Raw genomic sequence first — 14941 nt, forward strand, 5'->3', positions numbered from 1 at the left:
CTACCTGTTGTTTCAGGTCTTCTTTGTATCTCTCCTGCATGTGGAGCTGCTGTGGACTTCGCTTGTCTTTGAAACCTGCAATGACAAGTGAGCTAGACAGTAATCCATCTATAATAAAGACCAACGTGTGCAGGTGCACACACAAATGCCCAGTGCACCGAAATACACTGGATGACAGGAGCCAGTTAGGGACTCAGAGAAAGTGAACACTACCTGATTGTCGATGGGAAAGGGGAGCCCTGCCTTCATCTACAGGAGTGTTTCCATCAGTCATCAAAAAGCTTTGAGTCTGTCCACTTTTCCTGGACACAGGATTCCGACATGACTCCTCGTTGTTCCTGTGCATTTGTTTCAAGTCACCTGAGGGCATGGAAACATTTACACGTACCTAAAACAAGCTGTATTACTATTTATTTATTACATGTAGTATCTCATTGGAAGAGAAAGTGAAACCCAACTTACTAACAAGGTTGCCTTTTTCGTCTTTAATTGAAGCACCTCCTCCACTTCTCCCCCAGGGGTTGTACGCCATCATCTCGGCCTCTATCTTAGCATCAAATCGCTCCTTCTCTTCTTTCTCTCTTCTTTTACGCTCCTCTCTTTCTGTGATCTGGACACAAGGCAGGCAAGATGTTTCAAAGTTGATTCACTTTGTCTTATCGTCCAGCTACAACACAATTCTTTGCCCATGGGAAAATGCTAACTGCACCGTGGTCTGGTCTAACTGTCCCTAAAATGAATAAATGTCTGAGTTTCCTCTGGAGGAAACAGCCTGTTACAGCAATCACGAGCATGTCAGTCTGGCTACCAGAGCTGGAAGGTGGGAGAGAACAGACACTGCCCCAAGTACTCCTTGGTTCCAAACTGTCATCACTGATTTGTGACGTTCGTTGTTATTTATGAAATATATGAAAGCATGGGGTAGCAGCCAGGTGTTGTAAACAGTCGGGGCTCATTGCTCCACTCTTGGCAAATCAGATGATATCTTGTCGATCTGATGTCGTACCTGCTGTCTGAGTGCCTCCTGGTGGCTTAGTGCCTTCTCTCTCCTCTGCTTGGACTGGTCTGCAGAAAGCTCCCCGACATCCAGGGCTGACGCGCTGTGCTGCTCAGTTGCTCTCGGAGCCGACAGCGAGGGGGCAGACACACAGTTATTTTGCCTTGAGGGCACTCTTCTGGAGGAAAAACGAAAAAGTCTCCATGACCATCTACTTACGTAAAAGCTCTCACACTCTGCAAATTCATTTTCAGTTTTCACAAATTTTGAAATTGTTTTAAATCGTGTACATTGAATTCATCATCTGGATCAATAAACTGTTGCAAAAATGGACACTGACTCAGTGTGACCATTGGGTCTGTGGGTAGGGGGTCTTTGAGGAGGACTGTGGTTCCCAGACTGATGCATCCCTCCAGGCAGACCATCTGATGAAGAAAATGCAAAAAACATACAAGATGATGAATACAAACAGCCATCTGCTGCCACAGTCTGACGGATTCGTGTTCCAACATTACGTTATTTGGTGAGCTCAGACCTGGGCCGGAATTTGGCTGCAAACTTAAAATGGAAAGAAAATAAATGTAACCAAACACACCCGCTGGATGAAGTGAGATCCATCTGGATCTGCTGAACTCATATCCAATAAACTGTATGTCCCCTCAGCAATAAATTCGGTTCTGCTGTAAAATTAGATTTATGAATTGCTATGCCAAGTCCTCTTGGCCATTGATAGGGTGATGAAGTGGCTCCATAATAAATGGTAATCGTTCTCTACTGTGAGGTCAGGGAGTTTATTTAAGCCGATGTGAATCTCTCCCATCTAAGGTCAAACGGACAGATACCGCAAGCTACTTTACGACTCTGAAGACGCCAGAAACAGGAATGACTAATCCTAATAGTTTAGTATACATACTTTACATTGCTACTGACCTTTTCCCAAAGCATCTTGCATTGTTTCACCTCCAAGAAGCCGCTGCTTTCCATTCATTTCAATACAATATGAAAAACAACTCGCAGAGAATTGAACCTTAAGATGCAGTCACCAAAAATACAATTAAAACAACATGAAGATGGTTAAAATACTGTACTGGGATTGTGAGGAAGATTCAGATCTAACGGATTCCTGGTCCCATAGTAGTAGTAAGCGGCATCATATGGAGTCTTGTAGTTATTAGTTACAGCGGGAGGAACAGGAGGAGGAACACCAGCAACCCTGAACAAATTAAATCACATAAACTGCAGTGAATTGACAGCAGAGTTGTGATTATCATTCATCGATGGCAACACAAAGAAACAGTGTGCTACCTTGGGTTGGCCACTTCTCCTAGCATGTTTGAGAAGTTCCTGCGGTAGTCCTCGTCAAAATAGTCCAGCGAGGGGACACCTTGTGCTGCTCTTGTTCCGGATCCAGGCGCTGTCTTCTCTGCCAGCTGACTGAGAGATGTACTGTGGTCCACCTGAGACTTTCCTGGGGGGGCTCTCTGTTCCGTGTCCTCTTGTGAAACACCTCGTCTCTGATTCAAAGACCCAAACTGCTTAAATCGGTAATATATAGTTATATATAGAGTGTAAAAACTCTTTTAGCCTGTTCTTGTCATTGTGTTCTACCTGTTTCTCAGGGTCTGTGGCTCCAGTGGTGGCAACCCTCAGCTCAAGTTCCTTCTCCCTGAAGACAAAATGTACAAATCCACCCATCCTTTGTGCTTTGGTGACTCACAAGGATGTGAGCCAGCTGAGACAGTTCTAGAAAATGATGATTTAGTTGGTGGATCAAAACTCACCTGATCTTGTTTCTCTGCTTTTCAGCAATTTGTTTCAGCAGCTCTTGCTTGTACTGTTCTTTCCTCATCTGAGAGGCTGTCTGATCTTCCACTGCTCCTGCATGACAACAGAGAGCCATCAACAAACAAGTGCTGTCACCTATGATGCTGAGAAAAGTATTTCAAGTGACAAAATCCACCAATAATCCCACAAGTGTCCAAAAGCACCATGCAATAAGAACGGTATGTTTACCAATCATCAGTCCCGTAGCAAACTGGGCTATATCCTTGCTGGTAGCAGGTCTGGATCTTGCAGCTGTCCTCATGCTGTCTGGCAGACTACACAGATACACAGACAACATCAGACACTCCACAAGAGTCATCCAATTACTGACAGTATATAAGGGTAAGTGCACAGCGATCAGTTCCCGTCTGACTCAGCTACCCAGCTACCATTTTACATCATACGCTGCCTCTTAGTTTGCAGAGCTGCAGAGCTTTCTGGTCTCAGAGACAGGGGGGGGGGGGGGGGGGTGAAGCCTCATCCTCCAATCAATCCAGCTACTCTTATATAGCTAGTGTGAGTAATTGTTTGCCTGGATCTGGGCCAAGGCTCACCCTCCATCACCGTTCGGCATGCACGAGAAGTGCTGGAAAGCAATAACTTCGCAGCAATGAGCTATCCGGGTCTTGTGTTACAGTTACCTTGTGTCGGCTCATTCAATCAGAGGAAATGTATGTGACTTCGTATGAGGATGTTATTGGATTCCACATACAAACCTCATTGCTGCAGTCCACCAGAACAGTACATAGAGATGAATGTTGCTTACTCTGACTCCCAACCCCTTTCATTGTTGTTCTGATCACGAACACCAGGTGCCTCCATCTTCTTTATGCCATGAGGAGCTCTGCCATAGAGACAAACAAGTCAACAGATGTTACATCATCATATCTACTCTTCTGTCTGTGGTCTATATGTAACAGACGGAAATAGCTCAAGATCATACGACAGAAACAACACCTGTTATCTCTGCGTTCTCTGGTTCTCCTCTCCTCTTTGTACTCTGGCTCTGGAGTGTGTCTGTCTTGTCGCCTCCTGTGTCTGAACTCCAACTCTTCCTCCTTGTCTGTGATTGGCTCCTCCTCGGAGCTATGAGGCTCTTTTGGTCCACGAAGTTGCCAACGCCTTCGTCTCCGATGGCCTGGACCCCAAGTCCCTGTGCTTTTTCCATTATCTTCTGCCTCGGTCAGAGAGGCAGCATCTCTCCTGGATGCAGGGCGCTCCCTGGGAGGAGGGCGTGTGTTTCTGCACGGACAAAATCAGACATTCCACAAGAGCCCTCCAATTTCTGATAGTGTTTACGGGTAAGAACACAACAATCAGTTACCATCTGACACACACCCAGCTTCCATTTTACATCATACGCTGCCTCGTAGTTTGCCTGCAGAGCTTTTGGTCTCAGAGACAGGGGGGTGAAGCCTCATTCTCCAATCAATCCAGCTGCTCTGGTAGAGCTGGGGTGAGTAATTGTTTGCCTGGAGCTGGGCCAAGGCTCACCCACCATCCCCGTTCCACACGTTAACAGCTTACTGAGTGTGGCTCAACTTAATGGCATAAACGGCAACAATGAAAGGCAACGGCATGCATTAGAAGTGCTGGAAAGCAATAACTGATTACAGCAGAAATGATCTGTACAGATCTTGTGTTGCAGTTACCCTGTGTTGGCTCATTAAATCAGATTATTGTAATGATTGAGGAAATGTATGTCACTTTCCAAGAAGATGTTATTGGCTGTTAAGCTCCGCATGTGAATGCTTCTGCTATCTACGATGATTCTGTTTCAGCATTACAAACCTCATTGCTGCAGTCCACCAGAACAGTACATAGAGATGAATGTTGCTTACTCTGACTCCCAACCCCTTTCATTGTTGTTCTGATCACGAACACCAGGTGCCTCCATCTTCTTCATGCCCAGAGGAGCTCTGCCATAGAGACAAACAAGTCAACAGATATTACATCATCATATCTACTCTTCTGTCTGTGGTCTATATGTAACAGACGGAAATAGCTCAAGATCATACGACAGAAACAACACCTGTTATCTCTGCGTTCTCTGGTTCTCCTCTCCTCTTTGTACTCTGGCTCTGGAGTGTGTCTGTCTTGTCGCCTCCCGTGTCTGAACTCCAACTCTTCCTCCTTGTCTGTGATTGGCTCCTCCTCGGAGCTATAAGGCTTGTTTGGTCTTTGGAGATGCCAACGCCTTCGTCTCCGATGGCCTGGACCCCAAGTCCCTGTGCTTTTTCCATTATCTTCTGCCTCAGTCAGAGAGGCAGCATCTCTCCTGGATGCAGGGCGCTCCCTGGGAGGAGGGCGTGTGTTTCTGTGGACGTTGAGGATGGGCAGAGGAGAAGCTGGAGAAGAAATGTACACAGCATCTGAAGCTCGAACCTGTCCGGGATGAAAAAACAATGGAATATGAGAAGCATTTATTTTATACATTACAAAAACAAGAGGAAGCAGAATTGAATAACTTTCAATGTATTTATTTATTATTCACATTACCTTTGAAGTGACAGGAGGTGTTCCCCTCTTAAACCTTTCGATTTGATCTTTTTCTTGTAGGAAGAGGTTGTATTCTTTTTTTCTCTCCTCTCTTAGTTTTTCCTGTGAGAGAAACAAAGTCATGCGTCTGAAGCAGCCATCTCATTCAGACAGGGCACCAGCGACATATTTCTGACTTATTAATAGTAATATTATTCGTAACCGCCTCCCTTTTTTCTTGTTTCATTCATTCATTTCTCTGTTGATGTCTAATTCATAATAAGAAAATGACCTAAAATGGTCAATAATGGTCAATAATGTAACGATCCAGGTGGGACCAAAACGTATGATCCTCAGCTTTGCAGGCTGATGCCTTATATATTAGGCCACTCGGCATAAGCTTTAACAGGCCGGCAAGCACTTGTAATCAAAAGTAATTGCCATGAGACACAAAGCAATCAACAATTCACTGCACTGCAGTATAATTATATTTGTGTTGTGAGCAATTTATGTCATGCCAATGAGTAAAGTACCACTTTGATGATCATGGAGAGTTACCTGTTTCCTGCTATGGAAATATATATACAGGCAAAAATGTTTTCTCATTAAAGTACCCACCCAAGCACACAGAAACACACCTGAACCGATATCTTCTCATCAATAGGTAAGGAGAGACCATGGGGTTGTGTTGGAGGTTCACCAGTTTTCAGATCCTTTATCTGGAGGAAGAACATGGAAACATAGGACAGGATGGTTACTCAGCAAAATGCAACAGAGAGGCAACGTAATGAAACATGTATTTTCACTATGAAATGATTCCATCATCAGACCTTGGCAGCATGATGTTTGTAGTCAAGTTGAAGCTCCTGCTGAAGTTTCTTCTTCTTCTTTTCATAGTCATTTCCCAGCAGCAAACTTAAACATAAACCTGGAAAGTATCAAATAAACAACACATAAAGTGTGTGACATAAACCTGTCCTTAAAGAGTGTAATCTGCTCAGTATCACACAGAAACTTGCACAATACCTCTGTCTGGATTTGGCGATGTCCTGTGTGCTGCTGATGCTGGAGGCACATCCACACCTTGTTGGTTGATTTGCATGTATCACACTTGAGTGATAGCTAGCTAACGTTATATCTTTGGGTGTTTCCTCTTCATGCTGCTCGAAAAACGTCCCATCTTTCGTCCATGTATTAACGTTACATCAAAGCTCATCTACAAAACTCCGCGCTGGCTATAGAAGTCATACATAATACCATTATATACAAGTATTTTTCATATTCATATCAATTGCCTTCACAGACCGAAAAGGGACAACTGCTCTCTTGTCTCGACTGTCAACGAGGTGCAAAGTATCATATTGTTGCTGTAGGCAACCCGATGCACACGGTTCTCCTAGAAGAAGCTAATTGACCTAGCTAACACGAAATGCCACAGAAAACATACATATAACCCATCAAATGCTATCAGTTCTTTATTTTGTAGTATTGGCTTTTTGTGTCATTGGCTTCTTTGGTATTTGACGTCGGTTCGTCAAATACCTTATGCTTAACTTTATGTACAGTGTCAAAGAGCTGAAAGCAGAAACCTTCATCAGGGAATCTGCTTTTCTGAAAAGCGCCGCTAGATGTCAGTGAGTCCTCGACAGTTAACTAGTCTTCCCTGGACTAAACCATGTATTCTGGCAGAGGGGTGATATTACTTTAATATGAGTGGTAGAAACAGTTAAATCACTTCGGTTGGAATGTCATGGTTGTGTATATAGTTCAACTTAATTGTTAAAAAAATATAGTGTGTCATACAATCATATTAACTTCATAATTGTGTAACATTATGACAAACGTCCTCGCGATCACACTTTGGTATCTTGGTATCATTCACTGTCATGGCTCCCTGACCAAGTGGACATTTAGCCCTGTTACGGGATCAAACTATTGGAGAAATACAACATTAATCAGCTAACCTGAGCAGAAATAGGGGTTTTAAGACTAGATTTGTCTTTTGCTTAGATAATTCGTCATGGCGGGGACCAGCACGGCTCAGAAAACATGGGAGCTATCTAACAGCATGCAGGAAGTTCAGAGCATAGACGAAATCTACAAATATGACAAAAAGCAACAACAAGAAATCCTCGCTGCTAAGCCATGGACAAAGGAGTAAGTGCAAAACAGTCATGTGATATCCAGTCCAAGTGATGCTTGAGCTAAATGTTCGATGTCGTATGTTACTGTTAAAAGAAACTCCTTGATAGCTACGAGCTAGCATTGGCTTATTTGTCAACAGCGATAGCTAGCATTAACTGTGTGGGGTGTTTACATGTATTTACTCCTTAGTATTATCCCTAATGTATACCTGATAGTGAACATGTGTCTTTTCTTTGACCCGTAGTCATCACTATTTCAAGTACTGCAAGATCTCAGCCCTGGCCCTGTTGAAGATGGTGATGCACGCCAGGTCCGGGGGAAACCTGGAGGTGATGGGCCTCATGCTGGGGAAGGTGGACGGGGAAACCATGATCATCATGGACAGCTTTGCCCTGCCCGTGGAGGGCACGGAGACTCGAGTCAACGCCCAGGCTGCGGCGTATGAATACATGGCCGCCTACATTGAAAACGCCAAACAGGTCGGTACACTCGGTATAGGGCATTACAAGTGGCTTTCATTACAGATTTGGTGATTGAGAGAGGAGGAACCGGACTTACTGTTCAGTTCCATCATTTAGATTTATAGTTCATCACTTTTTGTGGTTGCATTTGATTGCAACCATGTTTATAATTTCGAGACTTTACAGAAAAATGTCATTCAGTTGTTCAGGAAAACCTTCTTTTATGTTTTTAAATGTGGACGAGACATACACCCACGTGAGTTTTGAAGCTGATACCCAGATGTGATTGACACTATATATCAGATGATATACTTTTGTTGATAGTTACTACTATGGTAGCTATTGGTTTATTATCCTTAGTTGTATTACACTATTAAAGGCACTGTTACAAAGCAACAAGCAGGAATACTGTGTAGTATTGGAGGGATTTGTTTTAAAAGATACCTTGATCTGTATTAGTTATCAATATTTCAATATTAAATTGTATATCTGGTGAAAGTAGAATGTTATCCTTATCCCACCACTATCTCCCCCGCATTATCCTATACTGTTGTTTAAAAGTACACCATTAATTCTCTTTCTGTCAGTAATAATACTTTTTAAACTACATTTTCACGCTTTCTTTATTTCCCCCATTGTCTGTGCTGTTCTTGTATAATGGTGCATTTCACGCCTTGAATAATAATAACCGACATCTATCTCTATTCCCTCAGGTTGGCCGGCTGGAGAATGCGATTGGCTGGTACCACAGTCACCCTGGCTACGGCTGCTGGCTGTCTGGCATAGATGTCAGCACTCAGATGCTGAACCAGCAGTTTCAGGAGCCTTTTGTGGCCGTTGTGGTGAGACTCCGGAAATAGTACCGGTAATCATTTTTTTTAAATGTCAAGCCAAACGCTTTGTTCACTGTGATTTCTAATTGCACCACACGAGGTATTCAGGGACGTAAAACCATTTCCTTCTAACGATGACAAAAACAAGTTAATGTAAGTGTAACAGAGAAAGGGGGGGGGGGGGGGTTGATGTATTGGTTGTAGGTTTTCTATGTAGTACTGATGACTATTATGCTATTTCAACCATATATGCCTTTTACACTTCATTTGGTTTAGAAGTGCTTCAATGCCATGGGCGTCATATAATTAAGTGTGCGTTTTCAGCACACCGACAGCCTCGGTGAAAGGCTCCTGGTGGCCGGATTTGAGTGGTCCCTGGAGGTTTGTGTGACCCCTGACTATGTTTTCCTGTTCTACTGTATCTTGCTTCCTACAGATCGACCCCACTCGGACTATTTCAGCAGGGAAAGTCAACCTTGGCGCCTTCAGGACCTACCCAAAGGTAAAGCAAAGACTGCATACATCGGCACTTCTATACATCTAATAGTGATAAAACAATTTGCTGTTGATGATTCATTTGCATGTGTGTTTTTGCTCATGTTTGTATATAAACTAGAATTCATGATCTTGTAATTGCCTTTGTGTTGCATTACTTGATTCTGTATTTGTGTAATAATAAGCTGGGTATAGTCCAGAAAAGCTTTTTTAGTTTGTTGGTAATTCTCAGCATTTCCTCTTTGGATCTTCAGGGCTACAAACCTCCTGATGAGGGACCCTCAGAATACCAAACAATCCCCTTGAACAAGATTGAAGACTTTGGTGTTCACTGTAAACAGTGAGTATTGATGTATATCACAGTGTTGTCACCATATTTAAGATAAAAGTACTTCTAACATACATCATGTAAATTTTATTTTGTAATTTCTAAATTGATTGCAGTATTTTTAATATGACTGTGTATTGTACGTGGCTCATGTTTTTGCTTTGTGTTTTTCAGGTATTACGCCTTGGAGGTAACTTACTTTAAGTCCTCCCTTGACAGAAAGCTTCTGGAACTCCTTTGGAACAAGTATTGGGTCAATACCTTAAGTTCCTCAAGTCTCCTCACGGTATGTAGACGACTTCAAAAAACGAAATGACTGCTAATTGTTTGACATTGTGATTTATGTTTGATAATTACACTATAACTCATTGAGACGTTCGGTCACCCGTTTGTGATGTCATGATTTATTGCCGCTTAGTAGCTAGGAGTGGCTGCTTATTGATTTTAGTAATGCGCTTAATTTACACTTTTAAACATGGGAGATAAATATTGAAGTTGGACCCTACTCCGGTCATACAGATGCTGTCGTGGTTCACCCCCCAAGTTCATTCTAAAGATTGAAATCCCCTCAATGTGAATTCCCATTGTGGATGCAGTCACTCTGTCCCGAGCTTGACTAAACAGTCTAAATAGGCATCGGGCTTATCCAAACAGTGAGCTCTTTGGCATTCTGGATGAAGATGAATTGACTAGATGTCAAGGACGAGCTGCTCCTTGGGTGACGGGCTTTGTCAGTTGCTACACTGTCGCCCTAGTCAGGGGCCCCCGTGTCATTGTGTTTTAATTACCTTTTCCACTCAAAACACGGCCTCGCCTTAAGCAAACTTTTCCCCGGCTTCTCTTCATTCAGCACAACGCGCAAAGTGTTCCTCCAGCTTGTTACACAGATTTGTTGCCATTCTGCGAAATTCTCTTTCTTTGTGTAAAGTCTGTTATCCGCCTTTTGTCGGCAAATTGTGCATGAATTGGTTTGTGTGTGTGTGTGTGTGTGTGTGTGTTGGGACGGTCAGAACTCGGACTACACCACAGGCCAGGTGTTCGACCTGTCGGAGAAGCTGGAGCAGTCGGAGGCCCAGCTGGGCCGAGGCAGCTTCATGCTCGGGTTGGACACACATGACAGGAAGTCTGAGGACAAACTGGCCAAAGCAACGCGAGATAGGTAAATCGTTTTCTCAGGAATAAAAGGCTGCAGACTGAAATGTGAACTTCCTATTCCTATTATTCCTATTATAATTTCTGTGTTTCCCATTTGCTAAATACATATTATAGATCCTAAAAAGAAAGTGATTGAGAGTATTACCATTAACTCATTTAATTACTGTGTGATATTTAGTATTTGCCAACTCAATTGGTTTGTTGATGATACTTTATTGTCCTCATATTATGTTAACAATAACTTTAATCTTGTAGAAGATGTTTTGTTTTTTTACCCGATTTCCACAAATATTTTGTTTCAATTTGTCACCGATAAGGACAGTTGGTAATATACTTATTTGTGCCAATTAAAATTTTGTCAAATTTTAGGATTCAGGGTTGCAACCAACATCATATTTTAAGCTGCAGATTATTTTCTCAATTAATTGATGAAAAGTTTTCCAAAGAGACAATTATCTTATCTTATTATTATTACTCTCCGAAACCCGAAGAGATTCAGTCGACAATGATATAAAACAAAGAATGATTCAAACAATTCACCGATTATCAAAATGGCTGCAAATTAATTTTCTGTTGTCACTCAATTAATTGCAAACATTTCTTGATCTGTAGTTCATTTGGAATTTTATTTACAAGTAGTGTGACTCAAAACAGAGCTAGAAAAATATAAACCTGCAGCACGATTACATTTTTTCCATTATTTTATAATAATGGATTAATTAAATATGTTTATGATTCAAACCAACCAAAAGAGCATCAAAATAGAACCTACTAACCTGTTTATTAACAGTAGTTACTGTAATATCTGATACACAAATAGAGACATAGTACTTCAAACAACCCCTTCACTAGTTATTGCCCTTGATAGTCTAATACCAGTGTAGATACATATCTGTATGTTGTGTCTGTTTTTCTGGGGTAATTGAACGAATCATCATTTTTCATTGTGGTTTGTTTTAGCTGCAAGACGACCATCGAGGCAATTCATGGCCTGATGTCCCAAGTCATCAAGGACAAACTCTTCAATCAAATCAACACATCCGGCAATTAAAACCTGAACTACGAGCTGATTTGGATTTTACCTGGAAGTGTTTTCTTGTGCATGTCTCGCACTTATTGGTTTAAGTTTAAATTTTTTTTTTGGGGGGGGGGGGGGTTTTCAATGAGCTTATTGTGTCCTAGAAGTAGTTAAAAATAAATAAAATTACAACTGCTGTCTGTGGTTATTCTATACAAAAACAATTCTATGATTATATTTGACTCTATGTTATGCAACATAAACACTTGCACTGGTGTATAAGGGGGTCGTCACATATTCAGTCCTTTGTAAATATAGTACACTGTTCTTAAGACGTGGGGCTCTGAATGCCGCATTGTTTCCCTTCATGCTTTGGCCGTTACTAGAAAATCCTTTTGCATGTGCATGGGGCCCTGTATTCTTCTGCAGCCCAACATTTCAACACACACCATGGTTGCATTTAAAGCACAGCCTAACCTAGCACCAGTCAGTCAGTCAAGTGTAGCCTGTCACAGCATTACATAATGGAACAACAAACTCGAGCTTCTGCATAGGCTCAAAGGGAATCGGCTGCAATGTGTGGGACGTCTCTGCGGAGTCACTCCCAGAAGCCCGGTTTGGCTCTCGGTGGTACACACTCGGGCGTAGTGGCCAAGCTCGTCAGGTCGTGGTGTGGCAGTGATGCAGCGCAGAAACGGAAGCCGCACACACTGGAGTCTATTCACCCAACGTGTCTGCTCTCCGTCGAAGCAGACACTCACCAAGTCTGCCTTTTTTTAAAGGGCAGCCGCTTTGGCCTGGGTTTGTGTCATGTCTTTTTTTCACATTATTGTAGTGGCTAGATGTATATTTTTTATGTCATGTATCGCAGAGGAGACCATCCCAGTGGGGCAGTGGAGGTGTCTGTTTTTTCTCATGCACATGAGCTTTGGCACCACTTTTTATAATGATTTTCTTTTACCGTTATTTAGGCCACGTCCTAAATTGGAGGGTGTTCAGTGTAGAGATTTAGAAAAGGAAATTTATTAGATTATATTTAATGTAATTTAGAAATGTGAAAAGGTTCTTTGCACACGTTCCACTGAATAGCTTGTGTTTTTGCCAGATATTTAAATGTATTACATGGATGACTGTCACAGTGCTGAGAAAGTATTTAGAGTATGCACTTCTAAAATAGTTTCACCTAATGTTTGGTCTTCCATGGCGATGTAAGTATCAGTGAAACATATTGAACTCGTTAGACATGAATATTATGATTATGACCAGATGGACATTTATATGCATGACTTAAAGTGGAATAGGAAAATGTATGTAAATTCTAATCAAGTCAAATTGTGGGCAGCCAAAAATCCATTACTTGTGTATTTCACCATACTCTTTTAATATTTAGCAATTTTCTAATTCCAAAGTATGTTCCTCGTTAACATAAAAAAAAGATTTCCCAGATTGCAGAGGAATGCCTTCACACAAAAATAAAGGAGTGAACAACAACCGGCAATGACTGATATGAGAGCAGCAGATTGACAAGGCTCATGATTAATAGCTAGAGGTAGCTACAGTACTGAGGCCCTATAGATATAATGACCCCACTAAGATCTGGAGATGTTGTGTTTAGTTTGGCTCTCAGAGGAATTAACCCCACAACCATGGCCCCATCGTGTGTGTGTGTGTGTGTGTGTGTGTGTGTGTGTGTGTGTGTGTGTGTGTGTGTGTGTGTGTGTGTGTGTGTGTGTGTGTGTGTGTGTGTGTGTGTGAAGAAGCTGATCCCCGCTCAGAAAGCTGGAGGTGCTACACTTCCTCTCCGCCATGTGCTCCTGCATAAGTGGAGGCAAGTCACTCCCTTACAGGAAACCCAGGTCTTGACATGATATAGATTAACACTGCAGGGGTCACTGAGAGAAGTGGGCTGTGGTCCTGATTTGGTATGTGGTCTTGAAAGATAGCTTGGATACATGTCATCTTAGCAGAAAACATAAACAGCACACATTTAAGTAAACATTTCAGTGGATGGGAGTTGTGTTATTAGTGTCTGATGAGGCCAAAAGTCGCTACTTACTCACACTGTAAAATCATTTTTAACATTCCACTTTCTTACATTCATTTTATTTTTTCAAAACCATCACTGGATTTCAGAATAATAAAGCAGGATTTAGTTTGGCACTCCCTTTTGTCAAAACGATAATTTATCTATGGCCATTCGCTGCATTGTATTTGCAAGTATTGGCTACAATTAAAATAAAAATAGCAATTAAAACAATGTACTGTTTAGAAACGACTAGTATTTCCCTAAAACTGCGATAAAACAGTTATGGATGTTTGGGCGTAACAAAAATATGAATCATATCAAGTCACAGAAAATGATTTCATCGCTGACAAATTCCGTGACTAATGCGTTGCTTCTGTGGTTTCCATAGCAACATAGTCACAAACAAAACGGCCTCCCGGTTCATTTAACGGTACAAGTTATAACAGTTTGGCTAAACTCCCTGAAGACGTCAAAGAGGTAGGAACGTTTAGTTAATAATTTACATATTTCCAAGTTCGCCATATTAAGTGGGAGTGTTGTGCTAAAGTTGGTAAGAGAATATGCTATGGTTTATGGTGGCTCCTAAGCTAGCTGTGAGTTAGCCATAGCTATCTAGCTAGCTAACTAACCTAGCTACAACATCCGGGTCCTCCCCAGCTGTGTTATTAACCCCTTCACCGCCGTCCACCATCAAATTATATTTCCTACGTAAGGCCTACTGCTCCACGTGCTCCACCCGGACAGCTATTATGAGTGTCACACTTTCTTTCCTTCTTTTTTGACGATGATAAACTGCTGTCCCCGAGTCCCTGGAGAGGAGAGGCCCAGGATTGTATAAGTCCAGTTAGCCTTTAGCTTCTATCAGCTCTGGTCGATCGATCAGTGCCTCTTGTCTCCTGTAACGTCGGTCTTATGGCCTTGAGATCAAAGTGTGGAAAATACCTGCCGTCACATCTCTGCCTTCCACTTCCACTGTTTTACCAACACACACTGAATGTCGTATCGTTAGCAGGTGAGGAGAGGTGACGAATAATGAAGCCTATTTGCTAAGAAAAATCAAAGTGCAAATTGTCATATCTCAATGTCAGGTCAAGCTGATAAACAAGCCCCTTGAGTACTGAATGAAAGGAAGTGGGCTCGTAGAAGCTCTGCTTCGTCTGCCAGGGGAATTCTAATATCAG

General features: G+C 42.1%; 2 protein-coding genes across 2 annotated transcripts in view; one reads left to right on the plus strand and one right to left on the minus strand.

Annotated features, from left to right (window-relative positions):
* The window catches only part of cspp1a (centrosome and spindle pole associated protein 1a), a gene marked incomplete at its 5' end in the record, with an annotated part of 10560 nt that extends 4159 nt beyond the window's left edge, over nucleotides 1–6401 (minus strand). The window contains 18 exons of the mRNA XM_079292351.1: nucleotides 5–75; nucleotides 214–360; nucleotides 463–610; nucleotides 1007–1175; nucleotides 1338–1422; nucleotides 2086–2210; nucleotides 2303–2511; nucleotides 2606–2663; nucleotides 2779–2875; nucleotides 3011–3096; nucleotides 3588–3665; nucleotides 3779–4063; nucleotides 4663–4740; nucleotides 4854–5206; nucleotides 5321–5422; nucleotides 5938–6018; nucleotides 6130–6227; nucleotides 6326–6401. Of these exons, the coding sequence (XP_079148477.1) occupies nucleotides 5–75; nucleotides 214–360; nucleotides 463–610; nucleotides 1007–1175; nucleotides 1338–1422; nucleotides 2086–2210; nucleotides 2303–2511; nucleotides 2606–2663; nucleotides 2779–2875; nucleotides 3011–3096; nucleotides 3588–3665; nucleotides 3779–4063; nucleotides 4663–4740; nucleotides 4854–5206; nucleotides 5321–5422; nucleotides 5938–6018; nucleotides 6130–6227; nucleotides 6326–6401 (2346 nt within the window). The remainder of the gene's footprint in view (nucleotides 1–4; nucleotides 76–213; nucleotides 361–462; nucleotides 611–1006; nucleotides 1176–1337; nucleotides 1423–2085; nucleotides 2211–2302; nucleotides 2512–2605; nucleotides 2664–2778; nucleotides 2876–3010; nucleotides 3097–3587; nucleotides 3666–3778; nucleotides 4064–4662; nucleotides 4741–4853; nucleotides 5207–5320; nucleotides 5423–5937; nucleotides 6019–6129; nucleotides 6228–6325) is intronic.
* A 790-nt stretch (nucleotides 6402–7191) lies between these two features.
* Nucleotides 7192–11854, plus strand: cops5 (COP9 signalosome subunit 5). The gene is made up of 8 exons (XM_079292310.1): nucleotides 7192–7456; nucleotides 7689–7923; nucleotides 8619–8747; nucleotides 9175–9240; nucleotides 9488–9573; nucleotides 9736–9847; nucleotides 10572–10720; nucleotides 11677–11854. The coding sequence occupies exons 1-8, from the start codon at nucleotides 7320–7322 to the stop codon at nucleotides 11765–11767; spliced, it is 1005 nt and encodes a 334-aa protein (XP_079148436.1). The 5' UTR covers nucleotides 7192–7319; the 3' UTR covers nucleotides 11768–11854.
* Nucleotides 11855–14941: the final 3087 nt, after the last annotated feature.

This window comes from Melanostigma gelatinosum, assembly GCF_949748355.1.
Source record: "Melanostigma gelatinosum genome assembly, chromosome: 20".
In the NCBI taxonomy this organism is placed as follows: Eukaryota; Metazoa; Chordata; class Actinopteri; order Perciformes; family Zoarcidae; genus Melanostigma; species Melanostigma gelatinosum.